We start from the raw sequence: 16,822 nt of genomic DNA, 5'->3' as shown, positions 1-16,822 counted from the left end.
GCCAGCTTGATGAGCAAAAGGGAGCCAATGAAAGTTCCTCCATAAGGAAGAGAGACCAGTCTGTGCACTGGATGCAGGACGGAATGGAGGGGGAAATAAATAGGACACGAGTTCCAATTAGGAAAGTTGCAAGCTTTTCTAACAATGACCAAAGTTTTTGAGGCCTCTGATGGGCCAGGCTGTACATCAGTGCTTATGTACATTCGCTCCATCAGTCTCAAGGCCATGGAGGTTCTATTATTTCCACCTTACAGATAGGGAACTGAGACCCAGAGAGATTTAAGTAAATTGCCCAAGGTCACTCAGAGCCAAGATTTGAACCCAGGTTCTCCAACTTGAGGTCCTGCACTCCCCATCACTCCACTATATTTAAACCAGGAACGGAAAACAATCTAGACTCCTGGGAGAGGCAGGTCAACAGATGCCAGTGCTGACAGCCACATGTGTAGGGAGAGGGATGGACAGCAGAGAAGTTCAGTTTTGTAACAGCTAAGCAAGTTTAATGTCCCAGCCAGTGGCAGGGCTGGCCAGCAGGTGGAATCTCAGAGCTGGCTCTAGGGACTGCAGTCAGGAATAAAAAAGTAAATTTGTGGAGGTGATAGTGAACACTGTGGAAGTGGAAGGGACTGCCCAGAGAGAGAAGCCAAAGACAGAAGAGGTCATGAGGGAAGGGGCCCAGGTCCAGGGTCCCAGGAAGGGGACTTTCAGAAGGCTGTGGCCAACACATCCAAGGCTGCAAAGATGAGCAGGAAGAAGGGACTGAGAGGTGGCTTAGGCAATTCCATAGTCACCTTGGATCTCCTGGTCCAGGTGGGGGGCTTGTGACACCAGCCCACCCAGCCAACCAGCCAGTGAGACTGGCCCACAGAAAACATTCAACGCCACAAAGAAAGACAAATTGACAGATGGGAGTGACACTTGGTTTCCCCTTCTGCAAGTGGGACTCCTGCATTCTAACAAGGCTCGAGCTGCAGTTACTTATTGGGGAGGCATCCAAGAGCAGAGATGCAGGGAAAAAGCTGTTTCTCCCACTGTCTGCTAAGTCCCCAGGAGAGGCCTGAACAAGTTGGGTGGTAGGAAATGCTCCCAGGAGGGAGACCTAAAGCCAGCAACCACCCAGAAAGACTGACTTCAAACCCAACCCATGCAGCTCCACAGAGGAGAGCTCTGAAACCGGAAGGAGTGAGCCAATAGACCCCCAGGGGTGGGGAGCCCCACAAACCCATTTCATTCAGAGACCACAGCCTGGGCCTTTTATTCCATCCCTGCCCAGCCAAGAAGCCCTGGCAACAGGAGCTCTTGGGGGGGAGCCACTTCCAGACTAATTTCTCTGATGAACTTCCAACAAAGCTACACCCTCCCTTTGGCAGCCACATGGCCAGATCTGCTGCCTAGAGGTGCCTATGTGTACGAAGGCATGGCTCCCAAAGTCTGTTCTGGAAAATCCATCTTGTGTCCCAAGGCGTTGAATACTAGGGTAGTTTCATATGCCCCTTCCCAGCTAGTCAGTCCCTCTTTTTTCTGCAAGCCCCACTTCCAGATCACTGGCCTGCACTGCCTCCCACTGGCCACCTCCTAATGGCCCCTGCATGGTGTGAGGGGGTGGGAGGAGAGGGGTACCCCTGGAGCTCTCCTCCCAGCCCTGGAGTGGAGTTGCCAGTGGCCTCTCAGGAACCAGGGCGCTGGGCCAGGAACGCCCCGCCCACTTGGCAGAGCCCTGGCCCCTCCCATTCCACACTGCACCCCGCCCTGGGGCTCCTACAGCTCTGAAAGCAGCCCAGGTTCACTGAGTTTCTAATAGTTTCTCCAGCCCACCGCTCCAGTTGCAGAGAAAATGGCAATTGCCGCAGGGGAAAACCAGCAGCCTCTGCCTGTCTTCCTGGCGTGGGAAGGGAGCAAAGGCATGTGTGAAGACAGCCTCTGCACAGGCCCCGCCCCGGGCACTCACCTGGCAGCAGCGATGGCCCTGGGGCTGCATGGGTCTGGAGGAGGAGAATTGAGGGGAAGAGTCCTGGCCCCTCCAGTGGGACCCCCCCCAAGTAGTCTCCTCCCTCTCTATAGTCGGGCAGGTGACACAAGAATACTGGGCCTCGGAGAGAACTCAGGGTGGGGACACCAGCCCAAGTCAAAGCCCATTTTGACGGAGCAATGATGAACCACAGCGAGAGTTCGGGGGGTGATATAAATATATTTTGGAAGCTGCCTGTGTACTCAGGGGTGAAGGACCAGCACAGAGGGTCACCCAAGCCCAGCCACCTCCTCCCCCATCTCTCCACAGACCCACCCCACCCGCCTCTGTCTCTCTCTAAGCTTCAGGAGGAGGGTCAAGAGGGGTCTCCAGGGAGACGAGGGGGAAGTGTCGGGGGGCTAGGTGGCAGCTGCAGAGTGGCAGTATCATGCCCCAGGGCTGAGGGGCAGGAGACCAGCACTCTCCAGCTTGGGGCCTCAGGGCCTATTCCTCCAGGGCCTTGGGAATGGGGGGTGTGGGAGAGGCGCTACGGAAGACCCACGCGCCCTACTTCGCCCTTCCCTGTCCATCCCAGACCTACTCAACTCCCACCGTGCCTAAGAAAATGGGATGGCATGAGGGATAGGCACCAGGGGCACGTGGGGGGGGGGAGGGAGGGAGGGAGGGAGAGACGACTGAAACCCCCGCCCCCAGGGCAGCTACAATCAGGAGGGCAGGTGGAAAAGGCAGCAGGTCCCCAGAAGGCCAGGAGAACCAGGAAAGGGGCAGGTGCCCCCTCGGCCCTTGCAGTCACTGCAGCCGGGCCTACCACTAACAGCCCAGCAGCTCCACGCGAAGGGTGATGCGGTTGTGCCAGGCCACAGGCAGGATGCGCACAAAACGAGCCAGGAAAGGCGCCTCAAACATGTTCTTCTTGTGGGAATTATTGTCCATGTTGCCAGGGAAGATCTAGAGACAGAGAGGGGGTCAGGAGGGCCCCAGAGCCAGCCTTCCTCCCCTCAGGGCCCCGGATCCCATTCGCAGGGCACCCCTGGAGTGGGGAGGGAAGGACAGCTAGACACACACTCACCTTGCTTTCCACGGCCCCCTGGTCCCTGTACTCAGTCCAGTTCACACCATCGTCACCATAGGCCACCTTGTAGGCTGCCACATATTGGATGTGGCCAAAGTCTCGGGCCCCCTGGGTGATGATGCCAGTCACTCGCTTCTGAGAGCCCAGGTCAATCTACAGGAAAAAAAAATCCACTCCATCTTCTTTGCTTGGACCATCTCCAGTAAGGTGGGAAAAGGCAGACATACTGGGGCATACTATCTAGTTTTGGTAAAACTACTTCACTTGGTAGAGCCTCAGTTTTCCATCTATAAAATGGGCATAAATAATCCCACCTACTTTGTCAGACACTGTTAAGCACGTTGCTGCAATGAAGCTCAGATTTCAGAGCCTGGGCTCCAGCCAACTCACTGCCAACCCCTCATAGGATAGGAACAGGGACAGGGGAGGCCATAGCCTATGGGGACATGAACTCCTCCTGAGGCCCCTGCAGGGCTGTCCACAGCCTGACATTGGTCCTGAGGGACTCCAAAGGCAGGCAGCTCCTCACGGAACCCAGCCCCACAGGCTAATGTGCTTGTTGGGGCCTAGAGATGCCCCTCCTGCCCCCCAGTTCCCTGCCCATCCCAGGGAGCCTGCCAGCTGCCCCTGGGCAGGCAGTGCCAAGACCCAGGCTGCAAACCCAACTCACTGCCAACAAGCGGGTGAGCCCCAGGCAAATCCTCGCCCTGCCGGGACCCAGTTTCCTCATCTATAAAATGAGTGGATGCTCTGGTTTTCCATGACTCTCCTGTGCTTCCCAATTTCAATGAAATCCAAGGGCTGTCACATGGTGTGTTCTCAGACAGCAAGTTAGAGAGCATCCTCTGAGTGTAGGCAGAGAACTCCTAAGGTGTCCCTCCTCCATTCTGCCCTGCTGTACGTGGGCTCAGCCTTATCACCTTGTGGCAGCCAATGGAGGTGGCCCTACCCCTACACACACACACACACACACACTCTCACCACCTGGGGCTGGTGGCCTTGGTGGAAGCAGCACTGAGCTCCCCCACCATCCCCTCCTCTGGAGTTACAGAATCAGGAGAAAGGTGGGGATATGAGAGGAAGGAGCAAAGCGACCACAAAAAAGGCCGTGCAGAAACTCCCTCTCGGGGAGCAGAAGCCTGGGTTGGGCCAGGGTCATAGATCCAACAGCCCCACCCAAACCCACCCAACGCCAGTCTACTCCAGCCCTGCACCCCAGGGGGAGCCTGACCCACCTGCAGCCACTCAGAGGCACTGTTGGTCCGGGCGGTCCAGGCGTTGAACTTGCCCTGATTATCCAGCCGCGCATAGGAGGGATACCAGCTAAAGGCACTGAGGCCCCAGGTTTTGTAGAAGCTGGAGGCTGTGATCTGCTTGTTGGGGATGGTGTTGTCCTTCAGGCCTAGGGGTTCGGCGCATCCTGCCAACAAGGGGGGTGCTGTCACCGAGATCTGGGGTCCACAGCCTCCCAGGGGTGTGAGCATGAGGTGGTGAGGGGGAAAGAACTCTGTGGCTCCTGACCGACCTCTGGCATCCTCTTGGACAACAGAGGAAGATCCTTCCACCTTTTAGGGCCAACTGTTCTATTTGCTTACTGACAGCCCCACCCACTCCTCAGCTCAGCTCCCACCCCGCGCCCCTCACTTGCTCTGCACAGATCACCCACCGCTCTTCTCCCTCTGCACCACGGCAGGCCCTGATCCACAACCTCCACCCTGTTTCAAGGCCTGACTCATGGGACACCTCCTCCAAGAAGCCTGCCCTGACAACCTCACTTGGGTGGGACTTCTCCCTCCTCTGGACTCACAGCACTTCCTCTGTCACTCCTACAGTACAGCTGCTATTCACACCGCTGAGTCATGGGATAACCGTCAAGAGTGCTAATAACGGGCTTCCCTGGTGGCGCGGCGTGGCAGTGGTTGAAAGTCCGCCTGCCGATTCAGGGGACACGGGTTCGTGCCCCGGTCTGGGAAGATCCCACATGCCGCGGAGCGGCTGGGCCCGTGAGCCATGGCCGCTGAGCCTGCGCGTTCGGAGCCTGTGCTCCACAACGGGAGAGGCCACAACAGTGAGAGGCCCGCGTACCGCAAAAAAAAAAAAAAAGAGTGCTAATAACAACCATCTCACTGACTCAGTGCTGACTTAGTCATTTAATCTACCACACAAAAACCGGAACGAAGAGGATATTAGTAACCCCATTCCACAGATGAGAAAACTGAGGCTGAGAGACATTAAGCATTGTGCCCAAGTCTCACACACACACACACACACACACACACACACTCCTAATCACCATGTCACACTGTGACACTATCTCCACCATTCCTGCACCCACCCAGAGCCGTGAAGGCCTGCCTGGTGGTGACCCAGCGACGAGCAGGACAATATTCCCGCTCTCTAGCAGGTGGAAGCTGAAAAGTCAGAATTCCTGGGGCTCAGGAACAACCCTGTATCCCTGCCCCACAGCCCCTCCCAGAGGGCCTTCACACACTCACTACCTGGCATGCTGTCAGAGAGGCCTGGGAAGGCTACCTGAGAAGCTGGCCTTGGTTTCACTCAGGCCTGCTCCAAACACTCAGGAATGTGCCGGGCTGTTCTGCACCTGCAGGCGGCCAGAACAGTTGGGAACAGGCAGGAGATAAAACTCCCAAAAGAACGATGGGCATGTCTCACACGTGGCAGAATCACCACTGCACAACTGCCTGTCCCTTTGCAAAATCAGGAGTGGGAGAGTGGGCTTGGAAAGTTATGGCTCCATCTGGGAGCTGACTATGGTACCCAGTGCTTTACCTCACTGTCTCCCCACACGCCCGCTCCCTTGCCACTAAAGACATTTGCCTCCAGAGTGTGCTGGTGCCGACCAATCGTACCATCTCCTCGTGACGGTGGTGCACCAGGTAACCTCCACCCTGCTCCCACAAAGAGAGGCTGCTGGGCTGGGAGGTGGCTCATCCCACGGCTCCAGACCTGGAGGGCCATGAGACCCGCCCAAGGCTGGAGCACTCTGCAGAGGACGCCAAGGCATCATGTGCCCATGGTGGCCCCTTCTACAGATCATCTGCTTCCAGCAGTTCATGCCCCCATCACTTAAAGCATGTCAGACAGCCTTCCACATAAAATGCACTGGCAAGGCACCAAGCCAAGAGCAGGACTCTCAGCTCCACCACTCGCTATGTGACCCTGGGAAGTCCCTCCCCTCTCTGGTCCTCAGACTCCCCATCTATAAAATGAGGTACCAGAGCAGTGCTTCTCAAAGATCACCTGGGGACCTTGTTAATGAGGATTCTGTCTCAGAAAGTCAAGGGTGGGGCTGGGAGTTTGCATTTCTACAAGCTCCCAGGTGATGCTCATCCTGCTGGTCCATGGAGCTCACTTTAGTAGAAGGCTCTAATCTGCCCAATCCATTGACTCCACCACCCTGATCCAAGCCACCTTATCTTCCCCCATGTCTCTTCCCTCACTCACAATGGCCCTCTGCCCCCATTCTCCCTATACAGCCTCAGGGATCTCTTCTAGACCCAACTCTAATCGTGTCCTATTAGCACTCCCTCCACAATGGCTGCCCCTTGTTCTCAGGATAAAAACCTGAATCCTTAAAATGGTCTACGTGGCCCCTGCCTGGTCCATCTCTGCCCACCTCTCCAGCCTCATCACCCACCAAGCTACCCCTCATTCTCTAGGTTCCAGCTCCATTGGCCTCCCTTCTATCCAGGGCCTTCGCATGTGTCAATTCCTTGCCTGGGATGCCCTTTCCAAGTTCTTCACACGGCTTGATCTCCATCATTCAAGCCTCTACTCAAACGCCATCCCAACACAGCAGTCCCCATGCCGCTCCCTCTCTTCACCCCAAGTCACCCTCATCACATCTCCCTCTAATGTTTCCTTCATAGTTCTTGCTGCTATCTGACCTTTCTTTTATTTGCTCCTTGTCTCACATCAGCCTCCCTCATTAGAATGCAATTTCCATGAGGTCAGGGATCTCACCTATATTGCTCCCTAGAGCCAGGCACTCAGAAGGAGTTTAATAAATATCTTAATAAATGTCTACGGAGTTAAATAACTAATCAATTCACCAAGGACACCTTGCCTGCTGGTGAAGAGGAATCCTGGTGCAGGCCATGCCCAGAAATGCCCAGACCTCAGCCCCACGCATGTGCACACAGGCACACACCAACACTCTCTCCAGGTGACTAGAATGCCTACAAGGGAAAGGAGATGGTCCAGTCCTTGAGGGAAGCAGACAGAAAAACTTCACTTCCTCAGCTCACCAGACTTACCCTCTCTTGGCCTTGGAGGTAACTGGCTGTGACAGGCCTAGGCCGGCAATTAGCCAAAGGCTTCAGACTATGACAGTGAGTAGTGAGGGACTCCAGGGAGAGGAGCCCAGGGTGGGGGTGGGGGGCCAGAACTGTCTATGTCCTTTACCAATTGCCTGAATTTCCTTTTAGCAAAAGGCAAAGTCTTTAACTCCCCACTTAAAACAGTTAGGTTTGGGGGACTTCCCTGGTGGTCCAGTGGTTAAGACTCCACGCTCCCCATGCAGGGGGCCTGGATTCGATCCCTGGTCGGGGAACTAGATCCCACATGCATGCTGCAACTAAGGATCCCACATGCCACAACTAAGACCTGGCGCAGCCTAAATAAATAAATATTAAAAAAAAAAAAAAAAAAACAATTAGGCTCAAAAAGCAGTGACCCTGGGAGCAAGAATATGCTAGCTCAAGTTCATACTTTAAAAAAAGACTAAACCCAGACAGTCACTGAACTGAGCTCTGAGTGGTATTGGGCAGTAACTAAAACGGGATAACAGAAAGAGGTGCCACAGAGGGTGGAAGGGGGAGCAGAGGGTGGGTCTTGGGTTAAGACGAGAAAGACAGAGAGCCACCTCTGCTCTGCAGCTCTGCCTAGTGAGCCCTACAGTTCTGCCGGTGGCCAGCAGGTGGCACTGTGGCTGCAAAAAGAGGGAAATATCCAGACCTCAGAGAAGGCAAGGGCTGGGCTGAGCTGGGCAGAGACAAGGCCCTCAGCCCAACCTCTGCACCCTGATCTCTCCAGTGGTGAGATTTTTTATGACTCGGCAGAAACCTATCCCCTTCTGGTCCCCCATCCCTCCATCTGAGAATCTCTCCAGAAAGAGCAACAAGAATCACCATCCCCAGGGGACTTCCCTGGAGGTCCAGTGGTTAAGACTTCATCTTCCAATGCAGGGGGTGCAGGTTCAATCCTTGGTCAGGGAGCTAAGATCCCATATGCTTCTCAGCCAAAAAACCAAAACATAAAACAGAAGCAATATTGTAACAAAATCAATAAAAACTTTAAAAATTGTCCTCGTCAAAAAAAATCTTTAAAAAAAAGCACCATCTCCAGCCCTATGACCCTAGAAGTCCCCATGTTTCTCTTGAATGCAGGCTACAGGTTTGGGGGAAGAAATAGTGGATGGGTAGGTGTCAAAAGCCCAGGGATTCAGACCAACTTTTAATACCTACCAGCTGTGTGTCCCTAATAAACAATTTATCTGGGCCTCATTTTCCTCATTCATTCATTCACTCACTCATCCATCAATATTTACTGAGTGCCTATGAGCCAAGCTCTGTTCTAGGCATTGGGAATGTAGCAGTGAACAAAACAAACTCCTTGCCCTCGTGGAACTGACATCTGCAAAACAGAACTAACGCTACATGTTCTAGAAGCTCAAGGAACCAATCAGAGTAAGTGAAAATATTTTGAAAATTGAAGTGGTGTCTTTTTTCCTCTACCAACCAGCAAAGAGCAAACACCTGGGCAGGACTGCTGATGGCCAGGTGATCCCTCTTGTGGCCATCTCCTGTGACAGCCCAGGTTCCTGGGCCTTGCTGCCACCCTACTCTGCTCAGCTTGGCTGAGAAAAGAGGGGGCAGGGAAAGCCACCTCCGAGGATTACAGAGCCTCCAGCACTCACCATTCAACTCACAGCCAAGGAGCTCAAAGCGAAGGGTGCAGCCCCGGTGGCAGATCACGGGCACCAGTCTCACATACTGCACCTCCAGAGGGGTTTCAAACAGGTTGACCTTCAGGCCGTTGTTGTCCACATTACCCATAAATATCTAGGAGGGAAGAGGCAGATTGGAGGAGTGGGTCAGTGTGGGCAGTCCCACTTCCTGGGGTGGTCTCCCCTCCCTCTTTGGGCCTGGAGGCAGAGGTGGGCTTAGCAGAGCCAGGAGGGGCTCAGCCCTTCCTCTGGCCACCTCACAGCCCTCAACACAGATTCCCCTTTTCAGATCTTCCTTGGTCACCATGGGGCCTGGGCATAAACCCCTGTCTTTCGCACAGGGCCACCTATGATCTATAGGGTGCCTCTGTGCAAATTAGGAAAAGGTACTCCTTTCTCAAAAGACTTTTTTATAACAATTTTCCCACAGATGGAAGTACACAAACATGACGTGAATGGTGCTGACTTAGTAATGACACCCTTGAGCAGTATACAGCCTGTATGACTGTACATGGTATCCCTGACGGCTCTGAATGCATCCCATATCCACCACTACCGCCACCCTCAACAAGTCACTGAACCTTTTTGAGTCTCACTATTCTTATCTATAAAGTGGGGCTATTACTTTTAACCACAGAGCACGGGCACAATCTGGGTTTCCCAAATTCTTCAAACCAAGATACACCTGAAAACCCACCTCATGGCCAATCACCCAGGGCACCCTCACCTCACTGGGGGCCCTCAAACAGCGCTGGGGCCCCAGGGGTTGCTGACCACAGCCCTTCTTTAGGGCTCACAACAAACCTCACCTTATCTCCTGACTCCCCTGCACCCTGGATGAACTGGAACTTGCGCCCATTGGTGCTGTAGGCCACCTTGAAAGTCTTCAGATACTCGGCACTGCCTGCGCGGCTAGCACCCTGCGTCACCACGCCCGTCACCTGCATCTTCCGCATCAGGTTCACCTGGACCAGGACAGGAAGGACAGAACCCCTATCTCCCAGGTTCTTTTCACCCCCATCACTGCCCCAGCCCAGAAGGAGAACAACCCAAGCAGGACAAATAAGGGCGGCTTTCTCATCTGGCCCTCTCCAGGCTTTGGGCCCAGTGCTCAGGGAAGCACACAGGGACAAGCTTCCAGAGGCCTCGTACAGTGCAAAGAGCCCCTCTACAGCCTAGTGTTCACTCCCCCTCATCCTGCCCACGCACTCCAGGCCCTCCAAAGCTGCCCTCTACTTAAAGATACTTCACCCGTGGGAACCTGCTACCATGCTACCTGGACCCCGGTTATGAACCCTCCCGTGGTGACCCCCAAACGCAAGCGCACTCATCCCACCTTCTCCATTCCCATCACTCTACGCACCCCTGAGCCGTCCCTTCCATACCTGGATCCAGGGGCTTCTGTCGTAGTTGCTGGATGTCCACGCGTTGACAATGCCCGTGAGGTGCAGGCGGGCCAGATGTGGGGCCCAGCGCTGCAAACCCATGAAACCCAAGTGCATGGACGAGGCGGAGATCTGGGAGTCGGCAATAGCGCCCGTCTCCATGCCCAGCGGCGAGGTGCAGACTGAGGGGGGAGGGGGCAGTCAGAGGGCCACCCGAGCAGGCGGGGCCCAGAGGGCACAAGAACAAGACAGTGTGGCCTCTGCCAGGGACCCAGAGCAGAGACCATGGAAGGGACAATGAGGGCCAAGGAGGAGGTACCAAGACAAGGTGCACAGTGAGGAAGAGAGGGGCCGGGCAGAGTCACTGGGGATTGGGACCCTGGGCTGCCAGAAGGTTCTAGGGCAGGCGGGCACTCATGGTACTGCCATGACTGGCAGCTGGTGTCCCCCACCAGGCTGCAGGAGGTGGTCTCGTTTTTACAGGATATGGAGCAGCAATTACTCGAGGGGGGTGGTGGGCTGCTGAGCGAATGGCAGCATGGCCTCCTCTTCCGTCATGCCCCCGCCCCATCAGGAGGACCGCCACGCCCAGCCCGGTCCCTGGCTCCCCCAGGAGGATGGCTTCGGAAGAAGCGACGCCTCAGACAGCAGTGAACAGTACTCGTACTGCACATAAAGCAAGAAGCACATCTGCCTGGAGTTTTCTAGAATCCCACTGGCAGGAGTTTTCTGGATGGGGTGTGAGTGCCATTCTGTTTGCCCTCATACCCTTTGCCCCTTCTAGCTACTGGTCCTGACCCAGCCATCTGGGAAGCTGCCCCTGGCCAAGCGATGTGGTCCTTGGGGGCTGAGCCTGTGTGCCTGGGGCTCAGCTCCCAAGCAGAGAACCCGGGACAGATCCACTCATATTCCAACACCCCAGGCTCACGCCGAGCTCGGTGTCTGACATTCTCGCAGGGAGAGTGAGGCACAAGGGAGGCCATACACTGAGATCAGAGCCGGCCACTGGCTGAGCAGAGACCTGAACCCAGGTCTACTCTGCTCTGTCCTCACAGCCCCCATGCCCACACCCAGAGGGCCCCAAACGTGCATTCTTTGGGCCTGTGGGGTCCTGGTGGGCTCCAAGGAAACACACCATGTAACAGATAAGGAGGGGCTGCAAAGGTCTCTCTGGGAGTGTTCCTCCAGCTTTGTGGTCGCCACCTGCCTTCTGCCCCAGGTGCTGCCATATCCAGCCTGGGACAGACCCCAGGCCGAGAAGCAGAAGGAGGCTAGATGAGTAATCCCCACTCAGGCACACCCAGGGTTACCTGGGCTCCCAGCACGGTAATTAGTGGGCCCACCTGGCCCCACCCAGGGCTCCATCAGCTTTGGTGACCCCGCCCCCCCGCATTCCTCCACCCAGTATCTCAGACACATCGGCCTCAGCCCAGGGCCCAGGGCCCAGGCCCTCGGGGCTGTCTCCTCTAAGATGAAGGGCATCACAGGCACTTCATCTGCTCTCCCCCAGGAGCCAGCTCCCACAGGGCTGGCCCTGCCCTCCCTCCTCCTCCTGGAGCCCAGCCCCACATCTGCCTACAGCAGGACCACCTGCCCCCTGCCCGCAGTGCTCAGTGACAGACCCACCGGACTGCAGACGTCTGGCACCACCACCCCTACTTCCCCTACCCCTGCGCCTAGACATGGCCTCGCCCACCCCACGGCAGGTGAGGAAGAGTCCTGGTTTTTGGGAGGGACCCCAGCCAGGCCAGGAGGGAGACGGCGTGCACAGACAACGCTGGCCAGGTCTGCCGGGTACCCGCCCAGCGCCGTTCTGTGGCCGCGTGGATGACCAAGCAGGCCAGGCGGGTCAGCCCCTCTGCACACGCAGGGCCTCTGAGCGCCTGACCGTGAGGGGATGACCCAGCCTGCCCAGGCCTCTCCCTCTTCCCAGAGCTCTGTGATGAAGCCAGAGGTCAAACCTGGGCCAGAACTGTCAGATCCTGAGGCTCAAACCTTATTAACTAACCTCCTGGGCCCCAAAAGATTAAGAATCTGTTGGTTTTCCCCTCTTGGTAGAAAAATGCCAAGACTTTACCCTAATGCTGTGTGTCTGGCTCATGGTGACAGAAAATAACACTCCCACGACCTCTGGGGTTACCACCAACCCTCACTTCCCTGCAGGGACATCAGGCCTGGCCTGCAGTCCCAGGAGAGAGGGCCAGGCAGGAAGAAGCCTGGGGAGGGACAACAGGGTCCCCCGCCCCTCCCCCCCACACCACCCCAGCCTAACTGAGGCTCTGTCCCCTGCCTCAATGCACCCTGACGCAGGAATAAGGCCAGCACACTGCCTGGGCTGCCAGGACCGTGGCTCAGGGTCTGCCCCCTGGAACAGGCACCCCCAGATACTCACCGATCTCACAGTGGATGCCTGTGTAGCCATGAGGGCACTTGCAGATGTAATGGGTGAAGACATCCCCTCGGTGGAAGTCGTCAATCACCTGGCATTCAGCATCATTGTGGCAGGGATTTGGGAAACAGGGACCTGGGGAGAGGGAGGCAGGTGAGATGGGCAGGTGATCAGGAAGGAGCTGGGGACAGGCAGCAGCAGATGGGCCAAGCCCGAAAGGACCCTCCACCCAAACTCGGCCCACTGCCCACCTCCCCCAACCATCTCGTCCCTCCCCCTTCCCAATCTGCCCGATGGGGCCTGGGCCAGCCTGGAGCCAAGAAGGGTCACAGGTAGGTGAGTCAGCCCAAGTGAAGGAAGCACCCAGCTTTCCAAGTGGCCTGGGAGTTTCCAGGGAAAAGCTGGCAGGCAACAGGAGGGGTGCTGGGGACCAGTGTCCACTTCGGGAGGAGCTCAGCCCAGCAGCCTGGGCTGCAACTGGGAGCCAGTGGGAAGCGGCAGGTATGGCCCAGGGCGGGTACCTCTCTCAGTCTCGTTGCATATGAGGCCCGTGAAGCCTTCAGGGCAGAGGCAATGGAAGGGGGGTTTTCTGTCCTGGTCCAACAAGCAGGTCCCACCATTCAAGCACTGGCTGGAGTCACAGAAGTCACCTGCAATGACAGTTCTGAGTCAGGGACAAGTCGTTCACTGAGTAAATATCTGGGGGGCCAACTACCATGTACGTCCTGGGCCCCTGAGACAGAGAAATCAAATGCAGTCTAGGCCTCAAGAAGCCAGAGGAAAGAGGCAGACAAGTCACGACGTAATGAAGAGGGACCATGAGCTCTGACAGAAGCCTGAATGAGGGGCCAGCAGAGGATGGTTTCTGCCAGGGAGCAGGAAGTTTCAGAGGTGGGGACATTTGAGCTAGTTTAAAAGTCAGAGAGGGGCTTCCCTGGTGGCGCAGTGGTTGAGAGTCCGCCTGCCCATGCAGGGGACGCGGATTCGTGCCCCGGTCTGGGAAGATCCCACATGCCGTGGAGCAGCTGGGCCCGTGAGCCATGGCCGCTGAGCCTGTGCGTCCGGAGCCTGTTCTCCGCAGCGGGAGAGGCCACAACAGTGAGAGGCCCGCGTACTGCAAAAAAAAAAAAGAGAGAGGGAGGGACTTCCCATCCAGTGGTTAAGACTCTGTGCTTCCAATGCAGGAGGCACAGGTTCGATCTCTGGTCAGGGAACTAAGATCCCACATGCCCTGTGGCATGGCCAAAAAAAAAAAAAAAGTCAGACTGGGAGGTTGTCGGGCTGGGGAATGAGGAAAGAACTTTCTTCAGAAAAGCAGAAGCACAGAGGACATGGTATGCTGGAGAACACTAAGACATCGCTGAAAAGGGAGACTGGTAGGGACTCAAGAATGACAAGTTTAGACTTTTCATCCTGCAGAACAAGGGCTCTTAACCTTCCTTTAGTCTCCCCACCATTGTCCACCAGGAAAAAAAAATCAGAGATTCTCAAGCATGAGGTGGGAGTGGGGAAGCCATTTCTTAGTTGGGGATGGAGGATGTCAAGCAAAGGCCATCTGCAGAGATGTGGATGCGCTGCCCAGGGTGGGGAGGCATCCTGTAGCTACACAAAGATCCCTCTGGCTCTGTGTGGAACTATGCCGGGAGCAGGTGAGGTAGGAAACCAGGAGAGCATCAAGGAGGCTGTCACAGGCCTCCTGGTAAGACAGGAAGTCAGGCGAAGGGGTGAGGAAGAAGGACAGATTTGAGAAAAACTGGACAACGACTAGAGGTGGGAAGAGGGCTAGACAGGACATCACAGCTTCTGGCTGGGGGCCTGGCTGACAGATGTGCACTGTTAGCCTGTACCCAATCCCTTGACTCGAGTGAACTTCAGCCCACTAGGTCAGCCAGGCCTGCGGAGCACCTTCTAGCTGACCTTAGCATCCCAGAAGGGCTGCCTCAGACCCCACACCCAAACCCGTCATTTGGGGTAAAACATGAGACATCTTTTCTCCTCCCTGCAGAGTCAAGTCATCCCAGGCTGGAGGCCCTCCTGAGATCCCAAAGCCCCAGAGACCTGGGCCGGGGCTCCAGAGAAGGGAACACTGTTAATGAGTGAGGGAGGCCTCAGAGTTCCACCTCAGCGTGGGCCTCAGGAGCTTAAGGCGGCTCCCAATGAGCTATTAGTCATTGGCTTTAAATAGCAGGTTAATCCCCTCCCTGACCTGACAGGAGGTGGGCACTGCCACGGCAGAGGCTTGAGAATGGCCAGAGCCCTGGGCTCCCGACCAGGCAAGGTCCAACTCCCCTCTCTCCCCCTCCCAAAGTGCCCTCTCCCTGTACTGCTCCAGGGCAAAGCAGGTGAGTGGGAAAACGGGAAAGGGAAAGGTCTCCCCTACCTGGCAGGCCCTTGCCTGACTCACCTGCGCACTGCAGCTGTGGTACTTCCCCCTTCCCACAAAGCCAGGTCACCCTCCACAAAACCGCCTTTGGGATTTCAGGGTCCTACCCTCTTTGGGAGATTTCCCCAGGGACATTTTGCCAGGGCTCAAGCTCTGGGGCCAGAGAGGAGTGGCAAGGGACTTTTAAGACCCAGCCAGCTCTCCATGTCTCGGGGGAGCTTGGAGTGGCCTTAGGCTTCCACTCCTGGCCTGGGGGTCAGACTGGCACCGGATGGCAGAGCCAGGGTTCATCTGGGACCCACCCCCGCCCAACTTATTTCAGCCAATCCTATTTCTATGAGAAAATGATGGAGGAGGTGCCTGAAGAGTCTTTGTCATCTCCCCCCCACCCCGTGGGCACCCTTTCCTCAGCCCACTGTGAAGCGAATAGGGCATCCCCATGACCACCCTGCTGGAGGCCCAGCTGCCAGCAGGATGCGTCCTAGGCGGGGGGAGGAGGACCAAGGAAGATAAAGCAGCAGCCCAAGGCCGCAGGGGGAGGGGGGTAGTCAGGAGCCGCCACCTCAGGAGGGAGCCCTTTTCCAAGTCCCTCCCCAGGCTCCTTGCCCCCTCTTGGGTCCCAGCTGGAGGCCCTTCCATTCCACCGACTCCCCAGCCCTTCGCTTATCTGACCAGACACCTACTTTTAAACAGAGGATAAAATTCCAGTGAACTGACCAGCCGCCAGGGCTGGGAAGGGAGTTACCAGGGAAAGTTGGCTGGAGAAGACTTATCAATACAAGAGTCCTAGAAACTTCCTGGTGGAAGGAGCGCGCGAGTCATACACAGTTCAATGGCCTCATTTTACAGATGGGAAAAGAGAGGCCCAACACAGCGGATTCCTTTGTTCTGTGTAAGCCATATCCCTGGGGGAGGCTGGGCTGTCACCCAGTGTCCCGAGTCCCCGCCCAGCGCTCAAGCCTCTATCACCGGCCAAAAGCCCTCCGGCGCGGAGACAGCAGGAGAGGCCGAGAGCATCCCCGCCTCCCTCCCGGGCGCAGTCGGAGAGGTCGCCCCTCCGCTAGGCGCCGGCTCTTTGACCAAGTTTGTAAACAGTGGAAGTAGAGGGAGGGCGCGGCGGCGAACTTCCGCGCGGCGCGGAGAGGAGGGGCGAGGGCGAGAGGGCGGCGCGATCGACTCACCGGAGAAGGCGAAGAGTCCCGAGGCGCAGAGGAGCGCGCCGCAGAGCGCGGCCAGCAGACGGGGACACGGCATGGTGTGGAGATGCGGGCCCGAGACCCGGCCCTTGGGCTGTTCAGACCCGCCGGTTCTCACTCCTTCTCTTGGACGGGAATAAATCAGGCAGCGCAGCACCTCCCACTGGGCCACGTGCTCCGCCCAGGCCCGCCAGAGGCGGACTCGGGGCGGGGCTCCGCGGCTGGGAGGGGATTGGGGGGAACCGAGGGCTCCGCGGCCACCCACTCCAGCTCCGGCCACGCCCGGCATCCCGCGTGGTGTTGGTGACCAGGCCCTGAGTCCTGAGTCGACTGGGCTAGAAAGGGCTCAGAAGGAGTTGTTTGTTCTTTGCTTTTTGATTTTTTAACTGTTGGCTTCAGAAAATATGCTAAACCTTATTCATAATAAGAAAAACGCAAATTACGAGTACCATGTTTCAGT

The 16,822-nt window shown here is 56.5% G+C and overlaps 1 protein-coding gene across 1 annotated transcript; it reads right to left on the bottom strand.

The window, feature by feature from the left end:
* Positions 1-2,168: 2,168 nt before the first annotated feature.
* Positions 2,169-16,534, bottom strand: MFGE8 (milk fat globule EGF and factor V/VIII domain containing). Its single transcript, XM_082618055.1, has 9 exons — positions 16,348-16,534; positions 13,305-13,433; positions 12,787-12,918; positions 10,395-10,576; positions 9,819-9,974; positions 8,980-9,124; positions 4,277-4,461; positions 3,039-3,194; positions 2,169-2,917 (listed from the first exon to the last, which is right to left on the bottom strand). The coding sequence occupies exons 1-9, from the start codon at positions 16,418-16,420 to the stop codon at positions 2,780-2,782; spliced, it is 1,296 nt and encodes a 431-aa protein (XP_082474181.1). The 5' UTR covers positions 16,421-16,534; the 3' UTR covers positions 2,169-2,779.
* Positions 16,535-16,822: the final 288 nt, after the last annotated feature.

The sequence above is a fragment of the Mesoplodon mirus genome, assembly GCF_964341445.2.
Source record: "Mesoplodon mirus genome assembly, chromosome: 4".
NCBI classification, from domain to species: Eukaryota; Metazoa; Chordata; class Mammalia; order Artiodactyla; family Ziphiidae; genus Mesoplodon; species Mesoplodon mirus.
This window is presented reverse-complemented; position numbering and strand designations above follow the sequence as displayed.

What these genes read in the sequence shown, in the direction of transcription:
- MFGE8 (XM_082618055.1), bottom strand. Translation starts at nt 16,420, where the DNA reads ATGCCGTGTCCCCGTCTGCTGGCCGCGCTCTGCGGCGCGCTCCTCTGC. An exon ending in GGGACTCTTCGCCTTCTCCG is followed by an intron (nt 13,434 to 16,347) that starts GTGAGTCGATCG and finishes CTGTCATTGCAG; the next exon opens with GTGACTTCTGTGACTCCAGC. An exon ending in ACAGAAGCCCCTGGATCCAG is followed by an intron (nt 9,975 to 10,394) that starts GTATGGAAGGGA and finishes GTCCTGGTCCAG; the next exon opens with GTGAACCTGATGCGGAAGAT.